This window comes from Geotrypetes seraphini, chromosome 12, assembly GCF_902459505.1.
Source record: "Geotrypetes seraphini chromosome 12, aGeoSer1.1, whole genome shotgun sequence".
Lineage (NCBI taxonomy): Eukaryota > Metazoa > Chordata > Amphibia > Gymnophiona > Dermophiidae > Geotrypetes > Geotrypetes seraphini.
The window spans coordinates 42,308,599-42,334,798 of NC_047095.1; the positions used below are offsets into that span (position 1 = coordinate 42,308,599).

Below are 26,200 nucleotides of genomic sequence, written 5' to 3' on the forward strand. Positions count from 1 at the left end.
ACGAGACAGGGGTGTGCTCTGTCACCTCTCCTTTTTGTGCTAGCTATGGAACCGTTCGCTCAGAGGGTGCGAGAGTGTCCTACTATAGAGGGCATCGTTAGTGGAGGACAAGAACAGAAAATACTCCTTTTTGCAGATGATATTCTTCTCACGCTTCGCAATCCAGGGGAATCACTTCAGGGTATAGTGACGGCTTTGGCTGACTACGGACGGGTCTCTGGTCTCAAAGTTAATATGGCTAAATCGGAAATTCTTAATCTCACTGTTGGAGATCAAGCTCGTGTGGATCTACAACGCCGTTTTCCCTTTCGATGGACACCCTCCTCTTTGAAATACTTGGGTATTCATCTTACGGCAAAATTGTCCTCTCTCTATGATGCTAACTATCCCCACTTACTACAACAGGTGAGGGAGGATTTAGACCGGTGGGACAAACTTTCTATTTCTTGGATGGGGAGGGTTAACGTTATTAAAATGATGGTTTTGCCACGTTTCCTTTACTTTTTCACAGCGTTGCCAATTTTTCTCCCCAAAACGTTTTTTGATTATTTACACCGAATGATTTTCTCATATATCTGGAAGTGGAGACCTCCATGGGTTAGCCGCTCCATGTTATTTCAATCACGGGACAGGAGTGGTATGGCGGTTCCAAATTTTTATTATTATTTTCTGGCAGCACAGTTGCGATATTTATTGGCCTGGCAGCAAGAGCCTCATAGGACTTGGGTTCAACTGGATGACTGGTTTTTGGGTGATATTTCTTTACGTTCCGTGGTATGCATTGCATAAGCTTCGGGTGATGGCTCGCAAGGTCAATCCGGTGATAGGGGTAATATTGCATGTGTGGCTGTTGTTTCGTGAGAAGTTGTTCCCCGGTAGGGTGTATTTCTCTCAGACACCAGTGAGGATTGCAGAGGGGTTTTTGCCTGGCAACTTGGATTCTCGGTTTCAATCTTGGGAAGCGGGGGGCCTCTGTACCTTGGGACAGTTTCTGGTGGATGATACTTTGATCCCGCCAGTTCATTTGCAAGAGGAATATGGTGTAAGGGGTGCGGATTTGTTGCAATATAATCAGGTGATTGATTTTCTCAGTCAAAAGGCCTTGTCGGATCTCCTTGTGGATTCGGAGGCTTGGAATAAGGTATGGGAGGCTTCGAGTGGGAGAGGGTGTATCTCTAGATTATATGGGTTACTCCTTTCGCATGATATCATTATCCCAAAAGGGACCCACCTTTGGACAGGCCCACCAAATGTGTTCAAACGTTCCGGAGGCCCCACAATTACGCCAACAGTCATCCGGGAGAGCGGGATTAATCCTATGCAGTCATTCAGGCGTGTAGTACCAGCGATATAGCATCTTATAGGTACGTTAGATAGATTGTGAGCCCACCGGGACAGAGAGGGAAAAATGCTTGAGTACCTGATTGTAAAAACCGCTTAGATAACCTTGATAGGCGGTATATAAAATCCTAAGAAACTTGAAACTTGATTATCACTGCAAATGGACTTGATTTTGTTCCTGCATTCTCTGGACCCTGTCTTGGTTCACTTCTGACCATCCTCGACTACCTTCTTTCTAATTCTGGTCTAAAAACCAATTTGGTTAGAGTTCATCTCAATGCTATCCGTGCATTTCATACATCTTCCTGTCTCAAACTGCTCGCTTGGAAAGTCATTTTCCTCATAGTCTCTTTACATATGCATACTGAGTGTGTGAATTTCAGACCCTTATATTGGATCCTCCCTATACAAGGTTCTATCACAAGAGGGTACTCCTTCAAACATATCCAAAATTCATTCCTAACATAGTTTCAGAATTCCACCTCAACCATTCCATCATTTTGCTTATTTTCTTTTCAAAGACACATTCTCATCCTAGAAAAGCAGCCCTTCACACTTCATACTACCTGGACCACACTAAGCCCCATAGAGGATTATTTGTCACCTTTGATCTTAATAGGCTAGGACAGTGTATGAGAGCCGTGGCACTCCAAACTGGCAGCCGCTGCATGAGGGCACTCAGAAGTGCGGGGATGTCAATGCGATGGCATACGTGACATCATTCCATTGACATCTGCGCAGGCACGGAAGCCCTCCAGATGGATCCCTGAGCCGCCAGTAGAGAAGTGCAGAAAAAGAAGAGGTGCGGAGAGGAGGAGAGACAATGGCGGCGGCTGACTGCCTACAGGATGTGCCTCTCGCCGCAAGAGGCGCATCCTGTAGGCAGTCTGCCGGCGTTGGTGGCACACCTGAAACTTCATTTGGCACACAGTTTGTGATACACTGGGCTAGGAGTTGCTGTATCCAAAAGAAACATTTTTACTTGGCTAGCGGACTGTATCTCCTTTTCGTATAATCAGGCTGGGTTGATTCTTCAAGGCCATGTGACAGCCCACATTGTATTGCCTTTGGCTGCCTTGGTGGCTGATTTTCACTCTGCATATATTGAAGAAATCTGCAAAGCAGCTACTTGGTCCTCAGTTCAAACATTTACTTCTCACTACTGTTTAGAACACAGCATCAGAAGAAACAGTTGGTTTAGGTAAGCAGTTCTGCAAACTATTTTCTACTTAAAGCCAATTTTACTCCAACCCTGTAGGGTTTCTCCAGGTTCCTGTATATTCAGTGTTAAACCTTTTTTCCAGCAACATGATTCTAGCAGCTTGGGAGTCCACATATGAGAATATTATGCCTACTTATCTTTGTGGAAAAATAAAGATACTTAACTGTAGCAAGTGTTCTCCAAGGACAGCAGGCATATATTCTCAGAACCTGTCCACCTCCTCTCGTTGGCTTCTTAGCTTTGTTATTGAACTGATGGTTCTGCAAGCTGACGTTGGGCAGGAAGGCACCAGTATGGGTGAGCAAGGAGAAAGAAGAAAATGTCAAATGGGCAGGAGACCCTGGTGAGTGAGCTAACAGAAGACAGAAACCAGAGCCTGAGACCAACATGATTTGAACAGACAACAAAAGGTATTTTTTAAAATTAAAGTACCTTATATACTCGAATATAAACTGAGATTTTTGGCCCAAAAATGGGGGTCTCTGATTATATTCAGGTCAAATACAAAAGGTATTTTTTAAAATTAAAGTACCTTATATACTTGAATATAAACTGAGATTTTTGGCCCCAAAATGGGGGTCTCTGATTATATTCGGGTCATTGTCCACCTGTCCCCATCCTGGACTTGTTGCTGACCTCCGCTGGGCCTGCCGTATGACATGGTGGAGTTGGCTGAGACAGGAGGGATCCTTCTCATCTGTCCCGGCCGACTCTGCCAATTTTTTTTTAACCTCCCTCCTCCTGCCTCCCCCGCATATCATTTTTTGAATCGCTGGTGGCCCAGCGGTGTACCTGGCAGCTTCAACGCTGTGGCTGCTGTAAGAAGGCAGTTTAGACTCACGGCCAAGAAGGTAAGGGGCAGGGAGAGAGAAAGGGAGCTGTTTCAACTCAGCGGCGGCAGTAAGGAGGGAGGGAGTGCGATAGGTGACCGCGCGCGTTCCCTCCCTTAACTGCGGGGACAAGGCCATTCACCGCTCCACTGGGCATTGAATGGCTTTGTCCCCTTACCCATGGTGGACACAGGTTTTTCCTCACTGTTTTGGCGGGTTAGCTGTGGGTAACAGCCACCGTGCCATTCTCTAAACGCTACTGCATTAAATTTTGTGTAAAGCTTGGCGATTCCCAAGTGGAAACGATCCATAAGATTCAACAGGCCTTTGGGGACGAAGTAATGGGTACTACACAGATAAAGGAGTTGTACAATCGCTTCAGAGATGGCCGCACATCAGTGGAGAATGAAGCACGTTTTGGTAGGCCCGCAACATCCAGAAATGAGATTGTCATTGACCAAGTGAGGACCTTGGTGATGCAGGATTGTCGAATCACCAAGGGATACTACCAAGAGGTTCTGTGTCGCCTTCGTAATGCTGTGAGATGCAAACGGCCGGCCCTGTGGGCAACGGGCAATTGGCAGCTCCATCACAATAACACGCCTGCCCATTCTTCACATTTGATACGGAGTTTCCTGTCCAAACACAACACACCTGTGATTCCTCAGCTCTCTACTTTCCTGACATGGCTCCATGTGACTTCTGGCTTTTTCCCAAGCTGAAAATGTCCCTGAAAATGACCAGATTTCAGTCGAAAAGACCATGCAGAATGCGATGGACCAGTTGCGAGCAATTTCAAGAGGCGTTCCAGTGCTGCTTCAGACAGTGGCAGAGCCATTGGAAAAAATGTGCGACAGCTCAAGGTATAGAAGTATAAGAGACGCTGGGAAGCAGTGACCACAATATGATCTGCTTCAACATGGACACAGGGGCAAAACATCGATCCAGAACGTCAGCCACGGCACTGAACTTCCGAAAAGGAAATTACAGAGGAATGAGACTGATGGTGGGAAAGAAGATTAAGAAGAGGATAAGCACTGTAAAAACGCTAGAGCAAGCATGGTCCCTTTTTAAGGACACGGTCACCGAGGCGCAAAATCTATATATACCGCATATCGACAAGGGATCCAAGAGGAAAAAGAACAAGGAACCGACGTGGCTCACTGTAGCGGTGACGGAAGCGATCAGAGACAAGAAGACTTCGTTTAAGGAATGGAAAAGGTCAAAAACGGACAAAAACTGGAAAAAGCATAAACAACATTAAAGCAGGTGCCACAAGGCGGTAAGAGGTGCCAAAACAGAATACAAGGAAAAAATAACCAAGGAGGCAAAAAACTTCAAGCTGTTCTTTCGATATATTAAGGGGAAACGACACACAAAGGAAGTGGTGGGGCCATTAGATGACCATGAAATAAAGGGAGTGCTAAAGGAGGACAAAGCCATCATCGACAAACTGAACACATTTTTTGCATCTGTTTTTACCGAAAAAGATATACACAACATACCGGAAGCCGACAGGCTATACACAGGAAACAAAGACGGAAAACTGACAGGGTTGATGGTCAGTCTAGAAGAGGTATGCAGGCAGATTGATAGGTTTAAAAACGATAAATCCCCAGGACCAGATGGCATCCATCTGAGGGTAATCAAGGAACTGAAAGGGGCTATAGCTGAGCTGCTTCAACTAATAGCCAATCTGTCGATCAAATTGGGAAGGATTCCGGAAGATTGGAAAGTGGCGAATGTTAAGTCGATCTTCAAGAAAGGTTTGAGGGGAGATCTGGGAAACTACAGACTGGTGAGTTTGACCTCAGTACCGGGAAAGATGGTAGAGCGCTGATAAAGACCACCTCATTGATCACCTTGATGGACACAATCTGATGAGGACCTGACAGCACGGCTTCAGCAAGGGAATATCTTGCTTGACGAACTTGCTGCACTTCTTTGAGGGAGTAAACAGGCAGATAGACAAGGGCGAGCTAGTCAGCATTGTATATCTGGATTTTCAGAAGGTGTTTGACAAGGTCCCGCATGAACGACTACTTCAAAAAATTGCAAGCCAAGGAATCGAAGGTGAAATACTCATGTGGATTAAAAACTGGTTGGCAGATAGGAAACAGAGAGTGGAGGTAAATGGACAATACTCAGACTGGAAAAGCATCACGAGTGGAATGCCGCAGGGTTCGGTGCTTAGATCCGTGCTCTTCAACATATTTATAAACGACCTGGAAATTGGTACGAAGAGCGAGGTGATTTAAATTTGTGAACGATACGAAGCTATTCAGATTAGTGAAGATGCAGAAGGATTGCGAAGACTTGCAACGTAACATAAACATGCTCGAGAAATGGGCCGCTACATGGCAAATGAGGTTTAACGTGGATAAGTGTAAGGTGATGCATGTCAATACAAAAATCTTATACACGAATACAGGATGCCTGATTTGGTACTCGGAGACACCCCCCTCAGGAAAGAGACTTGGGAGTACTGGTCAACAAGTCGATGAAGCCGTCCGCGCAATGCGCTGCGGCTGCAAAAAGGGGTGAACAGAATGCTAGGAATGATTAAGAAGGGGACCACAAACAGATTGGAGAAGGTTATCATGCCGCTGTACTGGGCCATGGTACGCCACCACCTGGAATACTGTGTCCAGCACTGGTCGCCGTACATGCAAAAGGGCACGGTACTACTCAAAAGGTCCAAAGAAGAGCTACTAAAATGGTTAAGGGGCTGAAGGAGTTGCTGTACAGTGAGAGGTTAGAGAAATCGGACCTCTTCTCCCTTGAAAAGAGGAGACTTGAGAGGGGACATGATCGAAACATTCAAGATAATGAAGGGAATAGACTTAGTAGATAAAGACAGATTGTTCACCCTCTCCAAGGTAGGGAGAACGAGAGGGCACTCTCTAAACTTAAAAGGGGATAGATTCTGTACAAACGTAAGGAAGTTCTTCTTCATCTAGAGAATGGTAGAAAACTGGAACATTCTTCCAGACTCCAAGGCTGTTATAGGGGAAAACACCCTCCAGGGATTCAAGACAGTTAGACAAGTTCCTGCTGAACCAGAACTTACGCAGGTAAGGCTAGTCTCAGGGCAATGGTTTTTGACCTAAGGTCTGCTGCGGGAGCAGACTGTTGGGCAGGATGGACCACTGGTCTGACCCAGCAGCGGCAATTCTTATGAGATTAGTATAAGATTGTTGTATCTGAATACCAGTATTTTTTATGAATAAAGGTCTGATACTTTTTGACCAGCCCTCGTATAGGACATTTTTCACCTCAATATATGTTACACTTCTAGATTCTGAGTCAGACATTCTTAAACTGAAACATGATTCGTATCAAGTCTTGTGTACTGAAATTTTATTATAAAGAACTTTATGAGCATTGCTGGTTGACTTGCTTTTTCATCCACCCTGCTGTTTTCTTGTTAAAGCAGCAAATTAACCATAATGAAAGTATTGAACCTACCCCAACAATAACTACTGAAAGTAGAAGCTGTATTGACAAATTAAACAAATTACTCTTTGAAATTTAAAAATAAAAAGCCATAAAATTGCATCAGTTTGGCATAATAATCAGAATATGAAATGCAGTGTTTTAATGGAATGTACAGACAATATCAGCAGAAGTGTTAAGCCAGGTCAGACTAGTGCAGGGGTGGGCAACTCCGTTCCTCGAGAGCCGGAATCCAGTTTGGTTTTCAGGATTTCCCCAATGAATATGCATGAGATCCATTTGCATGCACTGCTTTCAGTACATATTCATTGGGGAAATCCTTAAAACCCAACTGGATGCCAGCCTTCGAGGACTAGAGTTGTCCACTCCTGGACTAGTGGTTTAAGTCCGGAATATTTATGTCAGTGGTCAGTTCAGGTTTCTTGGAAGTACCCAGCAAATCTGTCGTATTCCCCTGCCTTCCTCTCATTTCTTCAAACTGAGCCCTGTGTAACCTTTCTTAATAAAGTTTCATGCCTTTTACCATTTTTTGTTTACCTTCTCTGCATCTTTTCTATCTCTCTATCTTCTCCCCCCTCCCTCCCCCCCCCACACAAAAAAACTCCCAGAACTGCACACACTGATGGCAGAAGGACCATGGTGTCCATTTAGCCTGCCCATTAGAGAATGACATGGTGGCGGTTACCCGCAGCTAGCCGCGTTTAGCCGTGGGTAACCGTCGAAACGGGGAAAGAAAAATAGCAGTCGCTGCGGGGACGGGGACAAGGCCATTCACCACCCCGTGGAGCGGTGAATGGTCTTGTCTCCGCAGTGAGGCATCAAGGATCGCGCGATCTCCGCAGCCCCTGCCCGCCCGATAGATCTTAGCCAGCTCCCTCCCTTCACCTCACCTTAGTTTGCAGGTTTTTCTTTTCGGCGACCTGCATGCTTTCAAAGAGCCGCGCACACGCGGCTGCTCAGTGTTCAATCTTCTGCTCTGAAGCAACCGGAAACAGGAAGTTGCAGCAGAGCAGAAGATTGAACAGTGAGCAGCCAGCGACGGGCAGGTTCCGACCCGGGAGGCCGACGGGTTCAGGTCAAGCGCCCCGAGGAAAATGGCCTCATTGATGTGAGAGTGACGGGCGCCCCTCCCCCATGGATCCGCCGCCCCCTCCCCAGAAGAATGCCTATGCTCAGCTCGTGCAGCAGCACCACAGCCCCCGCTTCAGGCTCTTCTTGAACCACATTGCCGACATAATGCACCTGCACGAGGGCGCCCCGAAGGAGGAGCCGGACGCAGCCCCCAGCAAAGGCCCTGCGCTGGCTAAAAGGAGAGGAGAGGATGAGTCGAGGAAAGCCGGGCTGCTCATCGTCGTCGACGCTTCTGGCAGCAGAGTTGTGTTCAGTTGCGCAAACGAAGAGGAGGGCAGCAAAGTGCAACTGAGAAGAAAGAGCGCCGAGAAAGAGAGCAGGTTGGCCAAGGAGCAGCCTCACCCCGCTTCCTTACTCTCGAGTCCAATTCAAGGTGAGGCTTTTTGCCCCTTCCTTCTGCGCTGGCAAGACTAGGCATGAGAAATCAGTGCTAGGAAGTAGAGAGTGGGGGGAAATGATGGGTTTTCAATGGGTGAAAACTCCGGAGGGAGCTCAAGAAGCTCCTTTGAGCTTGGGCTGGTGAAGGAAATGCTGGCACAGGAAGTAGAGGGTTCCTTCTGCTTTCTGGGGCTCATTTGCAAGTAAACTTCCTTAGACAATGACATCCTAAGCCTTCCTTCACAACTACCCCGGGTGCTTTCTCCCTATCTGCTCCTCATCAACTAGCCCTGGTCTTAGCTGTGGATGATATCTCCTTCAATTTATTTATCCCACTAATACCAAAGAAGGTTCAAGGTGAGGAAGGTAGATAGATAGGCCACGCAAGAGGAGCTGAAGGGTGGTAGAAAGGAACAGATGGTAAAGGAGGGAGGGAAGGGTGGTGGTGGAAAGGAATAGAACAGACATTGAAGGAGGGTGAAGGGAAATGTGGAAGACAGAGTGGGGAGAAGATGCTGGAAGGGAAGAAGACAGATGCCAGACTATGGGGGGGGGAGCGGAGGGAAGAAGATGGGTGCTAGACCAATTGGGGGGGGGGGGGGTGAAGGGAGAGGCACAGTAACGGCAAATGGAAGACGCAGAGAGAAGACACAGTGGATGGAAGGAATTGAATGAAAAGATGTGGAAAGCAGAAACCAGACAACAAAGGTAGAAAAAAAAATGTATATTTATTTATTTATTTTTTGCTTTAGGATAAAGTAGTATATTAGTTGTGTTGATAAAAATTTATAAACAAAGCCCTGCCAGCTGAACATCTCTTTCTCTAGTTCAGCAGCAGGAACTTTGATTTATAAGAAAGGAATAAGCTAAATATTACAGTACTAAGGCTTATATGGATGCTGCAGGGACGGTGACAGGGCGGTGAATGGGATGGCAGTGGCGATGACGGGGCGGTGAAAGGGATGGCGGTGACGGGGGCGGTGCAAAGGATGGTGGGACGGGGCGGTGACGGGGACAGATTTTTTCCCCGTGTCATTCTCTACTGCCCATATAACTTGCTAGTGCATGCCCTAGACACAAGTTATTATTATTTTATTTAAAAATATAGATCCTCTTCTTGATTGGAGCCATTCAAGATAGTTTACAATATACACATATCATATTACACAGTCAAGATACAAAAAGGTCATCTATATTTGCATTTCTTCATGTATCCATGACAACCTAAGTCTGACCACTTTAAAAACTTTGCATCACAATCTTTTCTGCAGTCACTCCTTATTTCTATCCTTAGCCTGTTGTCCACCTCTTCCTAACATTCTCTACATGAATAAATAGCAAACAAAAGTAAAGCATAAGTATACTTAAATTGTATTGATATGGTGAAGAGATCAGGGTTTGGATTAATCAATTATTACTAGTAGACGTGATGACATGTATCCAGATATAGGGTGGGATGTCCCTTCAACACCATTTGAAGCATGGGCTGCAACTTCAGATAGGCATCTCGGAAGCTTTCAGATTAGCGGAGAGTCTCAAAGTTGCTTGGAAGCTCCATCTGAGAAGAGGCAATGCCAGAGTTGATTGGTGGGGAGAAAAGAAAAATAATTGTGACTTATTCTTTTTATTTTAATATTTTGAGGTGTGGGAACGTTAACTTTGCCAGGAGAGCGAACTGCAACAGATGTGGTCGTGGTAAGTAACTTATGCTGTGCATTATGCTGACATGTCATTGCAAGCCCAGTTCTGATTTAGTTGTTTACATTTTTTTTTTTTGCTTTAAAAATCTGCTTTCAGAAAAGACAACTGATGCAAAAATGATGAAAGCTGGAGGAACCGAAATTGGAAAAACCCTTGCTGAGAAGAGCCGTGGCCTATTCAGTGCCAATGACTGGCAATGCAAAACGTATGGCTTAAAATCTGTTATAGTTCCACACAACAAACATTTGTTTTTTGTGGTGAAAATATGATGTGTAATAAAACTGAATACAGTCCGTTCTCATTATTCGCATGTTCCCAGTGTGCGTTTTCGTGTATCCGCGGTTGCATCAATTACCACCAATATTCCCCATTGCGGACTGGCTCTTTAAGAAACAGCTTTCTTTGCTTTCACTTTCACCTCATGGTCAGGCATTTGCTTCCAGATATGGTCCCCAAGAGTCTAAAGAGTGATTTACAGATACTCCCAAGTTCTGTCTTATGCAGGAATCTAACCCTTTTTCCCCCCAATAGTATCCATTGTTCACTTTCCATGGTTTTGAGGTACAACATGTGCTGCTGGAACCTAAACTCTGTTTTCTCATAGACTCAGCGTTTCGTTATTCACGATTTCACGGTTTGCGAACATTTTCGGGAACCATACTACCGCGAATAACGAGAACGGACTGTATAGCATATTACAATATCACCAAGCTACCTTCCATTTTTAAAATGGTAGTACCTTCAATATGTAGAACATAACACATTTACATCATGGAGATGATCAAGGAAGCAAGGCCATGTATGAAGGCATTTCAAAAAGTAACAGCAAATTGACAGTATTTCATGAAACGAACATCCCTAGCATGTCAAACTCCTGTGCTGCGCAGGGAAGATGCATTCTTAGAACGTGTTGCGACTAGCATGGCATGCTTAATCGGTAGGGCACCATATACAAAATGGCAGTGCCTTTAGCTGTTTGCATGGTAGAGGAGGGGTGAACAGTCATCAGATATTTGTGGTTGGAGGGTGTGGAAACCTGAAATTCATAGAAGTGTAGCAACAGTGTGGAGATGCCTGCATTGGCAAAAGAAGATTGTACGAGTGGGATATTAGGTGCCATTGACTCGCTCTCGAGCCCTAGCGACTTGATGAATTACAGATATATTAAGGGGATTGGTTTTGTGGTAGTCCAGTAAGGTCCTCAAGCTTCATCCCCATGGATGTTTTCAACATGTCCTACTGTTTGATTGCAGGTCGCCCTTCACCTGGTTCCTTTGATTTTCCCAAACAATGTCCTTCTCCAATGATCTTTCTTTTCTGACAGTGACCATTTGGCTTTGAATGACACAGCTGGTTTGATCTCTTCCAGATTTGATTTGTTAGTCCTTCTGGCAGTCCACAGCACACACAAAATCCTTCTCCAGCACCAATGCTCAAAACTAGATGTGTTTAAAAATGGGTGAACATCAGTTCCTTATGAGGAACACTCCGGTTGTCCCAGCACGGCCATCACTGATGGGTCGTGCTGATGCCATTATTCGTGAAAACAGGCGCATATCTTTAGAAGTTCAGGCCAGGGAATTGGATGTCGGTATCAGATTCGCACATAACCATTCTCACGGATGTTCTCAAGTATCGCAAGTTGTATACATGATGGGTGCCTAGGATGCTGACTGATTGAGCACAAGATTTTTTTGTGTGCATTTTTCCACAGACTTTTTGGTATGGTATAATGATGAAGGCTTTGTGGCATGTATCATTACAGGGGACAAAACCTGGCTTCATCACTAAGAGCCTGAAAGCAAGAGGCAGTTGTCACAATGGTGTCACACATCATCTCCAGTCGAAAAAACGTTCAAGTCTCAACCCTTTGCTGGAAAGGTTCTGTTCACTCTCTTCTGGGATATGAATGGACCAGTTTTGGAGCACTATCAGGAAAAGGAGCTGAATCTAAAAATACAGAGCTGTCGCAGAGGACTTTTGTCTAAAGGCGTTCTGGCACAGTGGTTAAAGCTACATCCTTAGCACTCTGAGGTTGTGGTTTCAAATCCATGTTGCTACTTGTGACCCTGGGCAAGTCACTTAATCCCCCCCCCCCCATTGCCCCAAGTACATTAGATTGTGAGCCAACTGGGACAGACGGGGGGGGGGGGGAATGCTTGAGTACCTGAATAAATTAATGTAAACCATTCTGAGCTCCCCTGGGAGAACGGTATAGAAAAATAAATAATAATGCTCATCCTCACATGGCCACTTCAACTCTTGACACCGTTCAGAGACTGAGATTTCAGATCTTACAGCATCCTCCATACAGCCCTGATGTTGCTCCCTCTGATTATCATGTGTTTGGACCCTTGAAGGACGCTTTGAGAGGATGAAGATTTAGAAGCGATTATGTAAAAAAAAAAAGTGGTGCATTCCTGAATGAAGGCACAACTAAAAACATTGTTTCCCAATGGAATAAAGAGGTTTGTGCAATAGTGTGAGAAGTGTGTTGAAAAGGAGGGCGATTATGTAGACAAATGACATATAATTTATATCTCTAGTTGAATTATATATATCTAAATACTCAATTTGCTATTACTTTTTGAAATGCCCGTGTACAACACTGCAACTGATTTCTCCATACAGATTAGCCTAACTGAATTGAGTTTTTGTGACCTTTTGTTTACTTCAAGAAATGGCTCGACTCCAAAAAAAAGTCTTCATAATTTGTACTAGCAGGAGAGAACTGGTGTTTGTCCTGTTGCAAATGGTGTATGGAAAGGGATTGGGACTTGTATACTGGCCTTTTTGTAGTTATACAACCATATTCAAAGTGGTTTACATACAGGTACTTCAAGCATTTTCCCTATCTGTCCTGGTGGACTCACAATCTAATGTACCTGGGGCAGTGGAGGATTAAGTGACTTGCTCAGGGTCAAGGAGCAGTGCAGAGTTTGAACCCACAACCTCAGGGTGATGAGGCTAAAGCTCTACCCACTATGCTACACTATCCTCCATATATAGAAAATGACCAGATGGCAAAGCATGGGTGTAAATTTTTTTATTTTTTTAATAGCACTGCCTGCAAAGTCATGAAGATATTTTTGGCAGTAGATTGAGTCTGTTTGAGGGGTGGAATTAAGACCTGATTTTGGGAGGATGGAGCAAGATGGCAAACATATTGTTAGTGCTCTGAGCTTTGTTTCTCCTTAATTTTTTTTTTCTTTATTCTCTTAACCTTGCTATGATTAAGAGAGAGGGTCACTGCTGGAAAGTTTGGGATAGTGTCCACAAGCTGTGGCTGCTGACCCAATTGATCATCATATATCTTGGAGATTGTGTCTCGGCCCAGTTCTGATTTGTGGCTGGAAATTGTGATGCTTGAATACTCACCCCCCTCTTCTACGAAACTGCACTAGCAGTTTCTAGCACGGAGAGCCACACTGAATGGCCCGGGCTGCTCCCAATGCTCAGTAACTCTATGAGTGTCGGGAGCAGCGCAGCTCCCTGCTCTAGAAACTACTAGCGCAGTTTCATAGAAGAGGGGGGTCAATGTGGAGGGAAGCTCCAGAATCCTTTCAGGCTTTTAAGGTTATCTTTAGTTTGAAGCAGCACAGTCACCATGCCCAACCAGCGGTCAAGTGGGTGAGACAAAGGAATTGTTGGGTTGAGGTTGGAAAGAATAGTGCCGTCTACTCTTAGTGGAAGAGATCCCTCCACTGAGACCAGAAATACTAAGGAATCAATGTTGGATGGGTGCCAGTTCCTGAGGAGCAACGCTGTTTTGGTCTGCAATTTATGATTTATAAAAGATACTTGCATAATTTCAAGCTCAGACTACTCAGTTTTCAAATTTAGTTGTTGCATCTAATTCTGATCCGATAGCTGTACATGAGACAAAAGCAGAAATTGAAACAAAAAAAATTTGTAAATCAGATACTTTGGATTGACGGTTATGAAGGACATTTTGGCTTTAAATTGATAGATAGCATTATTAGAAAATCTTTCTTGTTCACATAATATTCGTTAATTTTCCAAAATGTTCAGGTATATCGGCTATGACTACATTGACTAGATAAATCAGGGTGGATTTGATTTAAATCAAATCGATTTAAATCACTAGTCAGACTTATTGCTGGTATAATTTTAATATTTACAACCAGATGAAGGTTTTTGGTTTTTATGAAAAATAACTTTTCAGATTAATGTTGTATCAATACTTATTTGGTTATACTATTAGAAATACATAAATAAATATGAAATTATTGTAAGGTGAACTTTCTCCAATTTAATAAGTTAATCATTCATATTTGGACAACTTTTCTGCTGTATTTTATTGAAAGAAGAAAAATAATCATTACCTTAATCTTTTAAGTAGCTTGTTTTAACCAAAACAATAATATTATAGCATATCATTCTTGTATTTGCTTAAATATCCATGTTAACTGATGTGATTAAATAAAATATCTTTTTTTAAAAATCAAAAAAAAAACCTTAGACTATCGGCTAGGTCCACACATTGAAAACTTAAAATACTGTTTTCTGTTACTCATTCATCTTCATCTTCTTGTTTGTTTATAATCTGGAAAAGAAAAATGAGTTTTCCTGTTTTATCGGGTTCCAAATGATTTCCCAATTTGGAATGAATGAGTCCAAAGGAAGAGAATATTCTTTCTGTGGTAACAGAAAAAGCTACGGCTGTTTAAAAGTGAAATCATTACTTCAATAGTCTCTAACTCTAAGTGCTTAATAAGTGACCTCCACCAAGTTCAGTGCTGTAACTTTCTTCAAAACATCCATCGTTGGCAAACATATATAAGGGTAAATAAAAGGTAAAGGTGAAATACATTTAACAGCTTTAATAGAACATTATTTAGATATATAAGTGATAGGAAGATGTGTCAAAATGGCATAGTGAGGCTTAAGGGTTAGGGGGACAAATATGTAGAAACTGGTAAGGATAAGGCTGAACTGCTTAACAATTATTCCTGTTCTGTTTCACGGATGAAAGACCAGGGGTAGGACTTTAAAAAAAGGAACGGAAATGGGAATGTATGTGTAGTAGACTAGGAAAGATTCTCAGAAGACTGTGTTTATGAGGAATTGGCTAAATTAAAAGTAGACATAGAGATGGGGCCTGACAGGATACATCTGAGAGTACTCGATGAACTCGAGTTCTGGTGGCTCTGTAGAGTCCCGGAGGACTGGAGAAGAGCAGAAGTAAGGAGGAGGTTGGGGATTACAAGGTTAGTTTGACCTTGGTAGTTGGGGATTACAAGGTTAGTTTGACCTTGGTAGTTAGTAAACTAATGGAAGTTCTTAAGCAGAGGATAGTGAGATTTCTAGAATCAAAAGGAGTGCAGGACCTGAGGCAGCATGGTTTTATGAGAGGTAAGTCTTGCATGACGAATCTGATTGATTTCTTTGACTGTGTGACCAAACAGTTTGATATGGGAGGGGTGCTAGATGTAGTGTACTTGGACTTTAGCAAAGCTTTTGACATGGTGCTACATAAGCGACTGATAAATAAACTGAATGAATGCGGTATGAGCCCCAAAGTAAAGAACTGGATTAAAATCTGGTTAAGTGGGAGAAGACAAAGGATAGTCATAAATGGAGTTTGCTTAGAGGATAAGGATGTTGCTAGTGGAGTGCCGCAGGGTTCTATCCTTTGGTGGCTCTATTTACACCTTTGTGAGTGATATTGTAGAAGGGCTGTCTGGCAAAGTTTGTCTTTTTGTGGATAATATCAAGCTCTTTAATATGGTAGATACTAGTGTTTAAGCCCGTTACATTAACGGGTGCTAGAATAGATGTGTAGACTTTTAGCACAATGGGGCGCTGAGGCGTTTCTTTCTGTCTGTCTTTCTTTCTCCCTGCCCCCTTTCTTTCTCTCTGTCTCTCTCCCTGGCCCCCTGTCTGTCTGTCTTTCTTTCTGTTTCTTCTCCCTTCCTTTTACCTCCCCCCTGTCTAGTAGTACCCTTTCCCTGCTCCCCCTGTCCAGTAGTAGCCCTTCTCCCTTCCTTTTACCTCCCCCCTGTCTAGTAGTACCCTTTCCCTGCTCCCCCTGTCCAGCAGTAGCCCTTCTCCCTTCCTTTTACCTCCCCTCTCTCCAGTAGTACCCCTTCCCTGCTCCCCCTGTCCAGCAGTAAACCCTCTCCCTTCCTTTTACCTACCCACATTTAGGCTCCCATTTCCCCTTTTACCTTCCCTATTTCCACCTTTTTCTCCCCATCCAGCATCATTCCATCTTCTCTCTCTCTCTCTGTGCTATCCCATCCAGCATGCTGCTGTCTGTCTTCCCCACAAAACAACTAACACACAAATAAGCCCCCTTCCCAATGGCATACGCATACCAAGGGTGGTACAGGGAGATTGGATGTGCTAGTGCACTTGCGGGTCTGCAGTCTGCCTGCAGCTTCAAAGGCCCACCTCCCCATCTGACATCAACTTCCTGTTCCAGGGCAGGGGACCAGCAGAACCAATGGTCTCATGCAGGCAGCCTGCAACCCCGTGACCGATCCACACACCTTACCATTACCTGGAGGACCGGGGGTGCTCTGCCCTGGGTTCCCATCCCACCAGGTATGCTACTGGCCCTTCCTATCTACAGCTGTAAAAGCATATTAAGTGAGACTAAAGCTCATGCATGTGCAAGTCCTAGGTCCACAGGCTATCTTATAAGACCTGGTGTAGATTCTCCATTTCAGAACCCAAGGCGTACCATTCTCCCTCCCTGTTTCTCTTGTTTTTTCCTTTCTCTCTCTCTATCCCTTCCTCTATCTTTTTTTTGTTTAAATCTTTGTTGATTTTCAAACTTTGACAGTGCAATACAATTAATTGAACATAAAATACTGCATAAAACGCACTATTAACTACACAAATAATACATAAAACAATCATTTTCTCTTACCCTCCCAATTATTAATACAATATGACATATTATGCGATTATAATATTCTCTCTATCCCTTCCTCTGTATCTTAATTCACCGAGAGAGTGGTTGATCCTTGGAACGAGCTCTCAGTGCAGGTGATCGAGGCAAACAGCGTGCAAGAATTTAAGAGCAAATGGGATGCCCATGTGGGATCCCTTAGAGGGTTAAGCCAAGGGAACCTGTCACCAGGAGTGGGATCCCTAGGATAGTAGACTTGGGGGTGGGTCAGTAGAGTGGGCAGACCTGATGGGCTATGGCCCTTATCTACCGTCATCTTCTATGTTTCTCTCTTATCCTCTATCGTTCCCCCCACCTTTCTTTCTGGCTCCCTGGCTTCTCCATCAGCTAGAGGGAGCAGTTTCCTCAGCTGTTGAGTTACTTGCCGGATCAGGCGCTTCTCTTTCCTCTTCTAGCCCTGTCCTCAGCCCATCCTTTCCCAGCACAGCCCAGAAACAGAGAGGCAGGGACACGGTCGCTGGAGACATTATGGCTCGCTGCCACTTTCCTTCGCGTCCTCTTGCGTTTGGGAAGCCAGGCTTCAGCCATCTTCTGCCACAGCCTACAGCTGCCGCGGCCAACATCCGCCTCGGGGGATTCTCGTGCATGCGCACTCCTACCTGCGGTGCCCTACAGTGCACGGAAAACAGGAGCACGCAGGTGGGAGTGCGCTGTAGGCTGGAGGATATGGATAACATGAGGCAGGATTTGGCGAAGCTTGAAGAATGGTCTAGTAATTGGCAACTAAAATTTAATGCTAAACAGTGCAGGGTCATGCACTTGGGCTGCAAAGATCCAGGAGAACAGTATAGTAAAGGAGGCAAAGTACTTCTGTGCATGGAAGAACAGCGGGACTTGGGGTTGATTGTGCCTAATGATCTCAGGGTGGCAAAACAGAAAAGGTGACGGTTAAGACAGGAGGATGCTTGGGTGCATAAGGATGGCCAGAAGGAAAAGGGAGGTGATAATGCTGTTGTATAAGTCTCTCTGGTGATGCCCCATTTGGAATATTGTGTGCAATTTAATAACTTTCTCACCTCTCTATGTCCCCGTCTCCCGTCCCCCCCCTCCTCCCCCCCGCACTCTCTCCAACCCATGAAAAGGGGCACAAATTAGACTTCATTAGTTTCCTTGATCTTATCGCTTACAAAACTTCAGCCGATGACACTTGCTGGGAACACGTCCCTTGGTTCGACCACTTCTTAGGGGTCTCCCCATTTTCATGTCGCATCTTGGGGCCCCACCCCATACCTCAAATTCCATTACCTTGCTCAAAAAAATTACGAACGATTTGTTCTGGACCAAATTTCTCAACCAATTCTCCGCTCCTAAGCCTGTAGATTCAGAAACTAACTGGCATAACTGGGTCGCCCTCTCAGAGTCCACCTACCACTCCCTCGCCCCACTATCCACTAAAGCCGTCTCCTACTCCCGTAAGGCCCCTTGGTACCTCCCATATCACAGAGAACTGAAGCAGAAATGTCGAGCTCTGGAGCGCAAATGGAAAAAATCTAAATCCCCTACAGATAGACAGTTCTGGAGGGTCAATATTAAGTTTTACAATACAGTACTAAAAAAAGCAAGGAAGAAATTCTACGGTGATAAAATCTCCAGATCCAACAACCAGAGTAGTACATTGTTCAACATCTGGCGCTCCTTAACTTCCAAAAACGACTCCACCTTGCTCCCCTCCTCTCCTTCAGCCGATGTTCTAGCAAAATTCTTCAACGAAAAGGTCACTACCTTAAGATGCTCCTTCCCACTTGCAGTCTCCTACAACGCTCTGGTGCCCACCGACTCCAACCCTACCCTGACGGTCTCCAACCCTATCTCAGTCGACAGATCCTGGACTGCCTTTGAGCATGTATCCGAATCCCTAGTCTTTAAATTCTACCTCAAACTGAAATCCTGTAACTGTACCTTGGACTCATTCCTCTCCTACCTATGCGAGAAAATTCCCGCACAGGCCATCTCATCTCTTGCCAAACTTATAAACTCTGCCCTACAATCGGGCCTATTTTCCCCAGAAATGGGACATATAGCCTTGACCCCAATACTGAAAAAAGCTGACCTAAACCATTCCACACCATCCAGCTATCGCCCAATAGCAAATATCCCTCTCCTAACCAAGATGCTAGAGTCTATCTACCCAACTCATCTCATTTAGAGATATTCTCTATTTTCCTACCTTACCAGTATGGCTTTCGACCCAACTTCAGCACCGAATCCCGATTGACCTCTTTAATCTCAAAGGTTCAACAACTTCATTCTCGTAATAAGTTCGCTGTTCTTCTACAATTCGACCTTTCTGTAGCTTTTGACGTTGTCCATCATGATATTCTAGTTTACCAACTCTCCGAGATAGGCATTAACTCCACAGTCCTAGACTGGTTCTCGAAATTCTTACGTTCCCGCTCTTACACTGTCAACATGAATGGCACCTCATCCTCCCCCTGGAAACCGATATGTGGAGTCCCGCAAGGGTCACCTCTATCTCCTATTCTTTTCAACGTCTATATGACCTCCCTGAAACTCCTCCATCTATCCCCCCCTAGAAACACTTTACACTTATCCTGATGACATCCTTGTCCTCCTCGAGACCGACTCAAACCTCGCTAACCTCTCTGAGAACATATCCTCATGTATAACGAACCTCCAATCCTGGGCCCTCACCATACAAATGAAACTGAACGAGTCCAAAAGAAAACTGCTTTGGTTTGTCCCAAAATTAGACCAACTACCCACCTTCATCCTACTGTCCTCTGGCTCCACACTGCAGCTTGAGTTTTCAAGCAAAGTTCTGGGCATCATCATTGATTCTACATTGTCCTTCAATGACCACCTCAATTCCTTGGTTAAAAAAAAATGCTTTTCAGCCTTCACATGCTGAGGAAGGTGAGATCCTGTTTTCATTAAAAAAACACTTTGCCTTACTTGTCAAATCCATCATCCTTTCCAGACTGGACTATTACAACTCTATCTATTTAAGCCTATCAAAGAAAAACCTTCAGAGACTTCAGCGGATTCAGAATGCCACGGCTAAGCTTATCTTCGCAAAAAGTAAATTTGGCCATGTCTCACTGCTCCTGTCCAAGCTTCACTGGCTTCCAGTAATCTACAGGGTCCACTTTAAATGCGCCTGCCTAACTTTCAAGATCCTACACGGCATCCTTCCTCCCTTTATTCCACTTTCTTGGAATTCCTCAAATCCTAATACCACCAGATCCATCCAAAAATTAAAACTATCCTTCCCCTCAATAAAAAGCATTTCCCATGCAGGAAAACTAGGGACCTCCCTTCCCTTCAGAATCACTGAGCTCTAGAACAACCTTACCTCCCCTCTTCGGAATCTGAGCTCCCTCCAACTTTTCCGTAAACATCTGAAAACTTGGCTATTCTCAAAAATGTAATACTTCCTCCCTCTCTGGTATACTAAGCCCCTCTAAACATTCTTTATACTATGGCCTTTAAACCCTTCATTGGAGTTCCTTTTCTATCCCAACTCCTGTAAACCGTGCCGAGCTCTACGATTGTGGAGAGGATGCGGTATACAAACCTATGGTTTACCGTATTTTCACGCATATAACGCGTGCGTTATACACGATTTTACAAACCGTGCATAGCCTTGCGCGTTATACGCGTGAGCGCGTTGTACAAAATTTTTTTTACATAGTTCCCCCCCCCCCCCCCGGAGTCCGATTCACCCCCCCCCCCCCGGCAGGACCGCTCGCACCCCCACCCCGAAGGACTGCTCGCACGCACCCGCACCCCGAAGGACCGATGGGGCAAGAGGGAGCTCAAGCCCTCTTGCCCCCCCGACTCCCCGACACGATTGGGGCAAAAGGGAGCTCAAGCCCTCTTGCCCCCCCAACTCCCCGACACGATCGTGGCAAAAGGGAGCCCAAGCCCTCTTGCCCGCCGACTCCCCAACTCCCCGACAATATCGGGCCAGGAGGGAGTCCAAGGCCTCCTGGCCCTGGCGACCCCCCTCCCTCCCCCGCTAGTTGTTCGGGCCAGGAGGGAGCCCAAACCCTCCTGGCCACGGCGACCCCCTATCCCCACCCCGCACTATATTACGGGCAGGAGGGATCCCAGGCCCTCCTGCCCGCGACGCAAACCCCCCTCCCCCCAACGACCGCCCCTCCCCAAGAACCTCCGACCGCCCCCCCAGCCGTCCCGCGACCCCCCTGGCCGACCCCCACAACACCCCCACCCCTCTTCCCCGTACCTTTGTGTAGTTGGGCGGACAGACGGGAGTCAAACCCGCCTGTCCGGCAGGCAGGCAGCCAACAACGGAATGAGGCCGGATTGGCCCATCCGTCCCAAAGCTCCGCCTACTGGTGGGGCCTAAGGCGCCTGGGCCAATTAGAATAGGCCCGGGAGCCTTAGGTCCCTCCTGGGGGCAGGGCCTTGGACACATGGTCGGGTTGGGCCCATGTGCCTCAGGCCCCGCCCCCAGGAGGGACCTAAGGCTCCCGGGCCTATTCTGATTGGCCCAGGCGCCTTAGGCCCCACCAGTAGGCGGAGCTTTGGGACGGATGGGCCAATCCGGCCTCATTCTGTCGTTGGCTGCCTGCCGGACAGGCGGGTTTGGCTCCCGTCTGTCCGGCCAACTACACAAAGGTACGGGGAAGAGGGGTGGGGGCGGCGTGGGGGTCGGCCAGGGGGGTCGCGGGACGGCTGGGGGGGCGGTCGGAGGTTCTTGGGGGGGGGCGGTCGTTGGGGGGAGGAGGGTTTGCGTCAAGGGCAGGAGGGCCTGGGATCCCTCCTGCCCGTAATGTAGTGCGGGGTAGGTGGTCGCCGTGGCCAGGAGGGTTTGGGCTCCCTCCTGGCCCGAACAACTAGTGGGGGGGGTCGCCAGGGCCAGGAGGACTTGGGCTCCCTCCTGGCCCGAACAACTAGCGGGGGGGGGGGGGGGTCGCCAGAGCCAGGAGGGCTTGGGCTCCCTCCTGGCCCGATATTGTTGGGGAGTCGGCGGGGCAAGAGGACTTAGGCTCCCTTTTGCCCCGATCATGTCGGGGGGGGGGGGGGCAAGAGGGCTTGAGCTCCCTCTTGCCCCGATCATGTCGGGAAGTCGGGTACGTGCGAGCGGTCCTTCAGGGTGGGGGTGCGAGCGGTCCTTCGGGGTAGGGGTGCGAGCGGTCCTGCGGGGGGGGGGGTGAATCGGACGTCGGGGGGGGGGGGCATCAGGCTTTCAGAGTGGGGACAGGACTTCAAGGGGGAGAGGAGAGTCGGGGCGAGCAAAAGGAGACTCGGGGTGGCCAGAGGAGAGTCGGGCAGCATGCGTGGTATACGGGTGTGCGCAGTATACAAAAATTTTTTTACATATATTTGGGTTTCCCGCGCGCTATACCCATGTGCGCGTTTTACACGGGTGCGCGTTATCTACATGAAAATACGGTAGTTTATTTTAGTTTAGTTTTAGTTTCAAAAGAGGATGGGGCGGCTCAGAGGGCTGCTACAAAATTGGTTAGTGGTCTTTGTCATAAATTGTATAGGGAGAGACTTAGAGACCTTAATATGTATATTCTGAAGGAAAAGACAGGAGAGAGGATGAGCGAGGGTATGATAGACGTTTAAATATCTCTGTGATGTTAATGTACAGATGGTGAACCTTTTCCAAATGAAGGAAATATCAGGAAGGAGAGAACATAAGAATTGCCATACTGGGGCAGACCGAAGGTCCATCAAGTCCAGTATCCTATTTCCAACAATGGCCAACCCAGGACCTAAGCACCTAACTAGATCCCAAGTAGTAAAACAGATTTTATGCTGCTTATTCTAGGAATAAACAGTGGATTTCCCCAACCCATCTCAATAATAGCCTATGGACTTCTCTTTTAGGAAATTATTCAAACCTTTTTTAAACCATGCTAAGCTAACTGATTTCACCACATTCTCCGGCAGTGAATTCCAGAGTTTAATTGCACATTGTGTGAAGAAATATTTTCTCTGGTTTGTTTTAAATCTACTACTTAGTAGCTTCATCACATGTCCTCTAGTCCTAGTATTTTTGGAAAGAATAAACAAGCGATTCAAATCTACTCTTTCCACTCCACTCTTTATTTTATAGACCTCTATCATATCACCCCTGAGCCGTGTCTTCTCCAAGCTTTAGCCTTTCCTCATAGGGAAGTCGTCCCATCCCTTTTATCATTTTTGTCACCCTTCTCTGTACCTTTTCTAATTCCGCTATATCTTTTATGAGATTTGGTGACCAGAATTGCACACAGCATTTGAGGTGTGGCTGTACCATAGAGCAATACAACGGCATTATAACATTTTCATCTTTTGTTTCCCATTCCTTTCCTGGTAATTCCTAACATTCTATTTGCTCTCTTAGCCACTGCCGCACATTGAGCTGAGGGTTTCAACGTATTCTTAACAATGACACCTAAATCCTTTTCCTGGGCAGTGATTCCTAACACAGAACCCAGCATCACATAGGTATGGTTCGGGTTCCTCTTTCCCACATGCATCACTTTGCACTTGCTCGCATTAAATTTCACCTGCCATTTTGACGTCCATTGTTCCAAGCTCACAAGGTCCTCTTGCAATTTTTCACAATCCTCTTATGATTTAACAACTTTGATCAACTTTGTGTCATCAACAAATGTAATTATTTCGCTAGTTATTCCCATCTCTAGATCATTGATAAATATGTTAAAAAGCAGCGGTCCCAGCACAAACCCCTGGGGAATCCCACTATTAACAATCAACCAGAAGCTGCAGACTAATAGTGAGAACAGTGCAGCATATTATAACACTTTCTTAAAGGAAAAGCCTCGGAACCTCGTTAGGGAGGAAACCCTCCTCTAACTAGAGAGGGTAAATAATGTCGGCATAAAAACCTTCTTTAAGCCAAAGTTATAGCCAGTGCTCAGAAAGTCACAAAAATCTTGTAATCTCCTTCACTGCTAATAGCTTACTGTTAGTAGCAATAATCACAACGTAATAACAAAGTTAGTGCAGTTAGTAGCTATGGAAACCCACTATTTACCCTTCTCCATTGAGAATATTGATCATTAAATCCACTCTGTTTTCTGTCTTTCAAGCAGTTCTCAATCCATTAAAGTGCATTTCCTCCTATCCTATGACACACTAATTTCCTCAGAAGTCTTTCATGAGATACTTTATCAAATGCCTTTTGAAAATCCAAATACACAATATCAACCTTTATCTACATGTTCATTCACCCCTTCAAAGGAATGCAGTAGATTGGTGAGGCAAGATTTCCCTTGACTAATACCATGTTGGCTTTCTCTCATTAATACATCATTTTGTTCTTTATAATGGCCTCTAACATTTTGCCCTGCACCTATGTCAGACTCGTCGGTCTATAACTTCCCGGATCACCTCTGGTAAAAATCGGCATCACATTGGCCTCCCTCCAGTCTTCCAGAACTATCCTGGTTTTTGAAGAATTACAGATTACCAACAATAGCTCTGCAAGTTCATTTTTCAATTCTATCAGCATTCTGGGATGTATACCATCCAATCTAGGTGACTTGCTTCTGTTCAATTTGTCAAATTGGCCCATTACATCATACAAATCTCTAGATTTGTATGAGTTTCTCTGATTCATCAGAATTGAATACAATTTCTGGTACCAGTATCTCCCCCACATCTTACTCAGTGAAGACCGAGGCAAAGAATTAATTTAATCTCTCCGCTATGTCCTTGTCTTCCCTGAGAGGCCCTTTTATCGCTCGGTCATCTAGCGGTCTAAACGATTCTCTTCTTGGCTTATTGCTTTTAATATACCTAAAAAAAATTTTACTTTTGTGTTTTTGCTTCCAGCACAAACTTCTTTTCAAGATCTCACTTCGTCTTCCTTATTAGCATCTTGCACTTGACATTCCTTGTGTTTTTTACAATTTTTTTCAGTCTGATCCATCTTCCAATTTCTGAAGGATACTCTTTTAGCTCTAATAGCTTCCTTCACCTCACTCGTTAGCCATGCTAGCTTGCTGTTTGGTCTTCCGTCCTCCTTTTTTAACACAGTAAATGTACTGTATTTTTCACTCCATAAGACGCACCCTAGATTTAGAGGAGGAAAACAAGAAAAAAATATTTTGAACCAAATTCTCCCTGCCAGACTCTGTGTCCTGTCCTTGGTGGTCTAGACAGGGCAAAGGGCAAGCAAGTAGGCCTAGTGGCTGGCAGGCAGGGCACCCTGAACTACAACTCCCAAGGGCCTCTTGGGCCGGCAATCTATTTAACTTGGCAGGAAACATGCTTTGTCCATATTACAATAAAGGTGAAAGGAAAGCAGCATAATATCATATTTTGCAAGCGCAATAATTCTCTTACAGCACCCTGTCACCATATCCTGAAAATGAGTTGGAGACAGTGCTTGTCCCATTGTTTTAACGCTTGTAATTTAATTCTGTCATTGTGCAGTTTTGCTTTTAAATGTTCATTCTGTTCCTTCCAAATTTCAACAGCATCAGCAATAAAAGTTATTTTTCTGTATTTTGTTTAAAGCTTCAGAAATGGGTTTCAAGATTCTCAGCATATCTTCAACATTTCTCTTATGCCCAATGTTGAGGATTTTGGTTGTAACAGTGCCATCTAGTTTCTCTGTCTTTACAAACTGTCATCAGAATAGGCCAGTTCTTGATATATTGCTCAAAACAGTCCTCTTCAGAGTTCCGTCTAACATGTTGTGATATCATTAGCATAGTTACACCCATTCCTTTCAGAGCTACTGCTGCAAAATGATTGTTATGGAAGTATTTAGCAATTTTAACAACATTAGTCTCTATTTCTGAGACACTGAAGTCTTTGGCTAAGAGGTACAGCAAGTGAGCACTGCAACCATATGTTGTTAGCTTAGTATTCTCTTCATGCTTTCCTAAATTTCTTCTCATCTTGGATACATTTTCAGCATTGTTTGTGACCTAAACTGCATACTAGACATTTGAATGTTTTGCTGCTATTTCCTGAGGTATTAATTGTTTCTTCAAGAAAGACATTCCCTTCTATTGTTATACAAGCATATATAACAGGATCACCGTGGACGTCACTCCATCCATCAAGACTTGGATTAACAATTTTACCCTCTATACCTGTTTCTCAAGGCTGTTTATCTGTTATTCGTTTTATCCAGTAGTTTCCCTTCAACATCTGCTCTGCTGGGTGGACTGTATCCTGGGTTGTGTGTAAACAAACTGAGCAATTTTTTGATCAGTTAGCTCTGTTTCTAATCTGCTGGATTTT

At 45.1% G+C, this 26,200-nt stretch overlaps 1 protein-coding gene across 5 annotated transcripts in view; it reads left to right on the forward strand.

Moving 5' to 3' along the window:
* The window catches only part of ZRANB2 (zinc finger RANBP2-type containing 2), a 90,464-nt gene that overhangs the window by 11,830 nt on the left and 52,434 nt on the right, over positions 1–26,200 (forward strand). For 3 of the 5 annotated variants that reach the window (XM_033917121.1, XM_033917120.1, XM_033917122.1), the window contains exons 2-3: positions 10,001–10,053; positions 10,156–10,264. The exons of 1 other annotated variant lie outside the window; for it this stretch is intronic. In XM_033917121.1, coding sequence (XP_033773012.1) covers positions 10,001–10,053; positions 10,156–10,264 — 162 coding nt within the window. The remainder of the gene's footprint in view (positions 1–10,000; positions 10,054–10,155; positions 10,265–26,200) is intronic. One more of the 5 variants, XM_033917123.1, reaches the window with a different exon arrangement.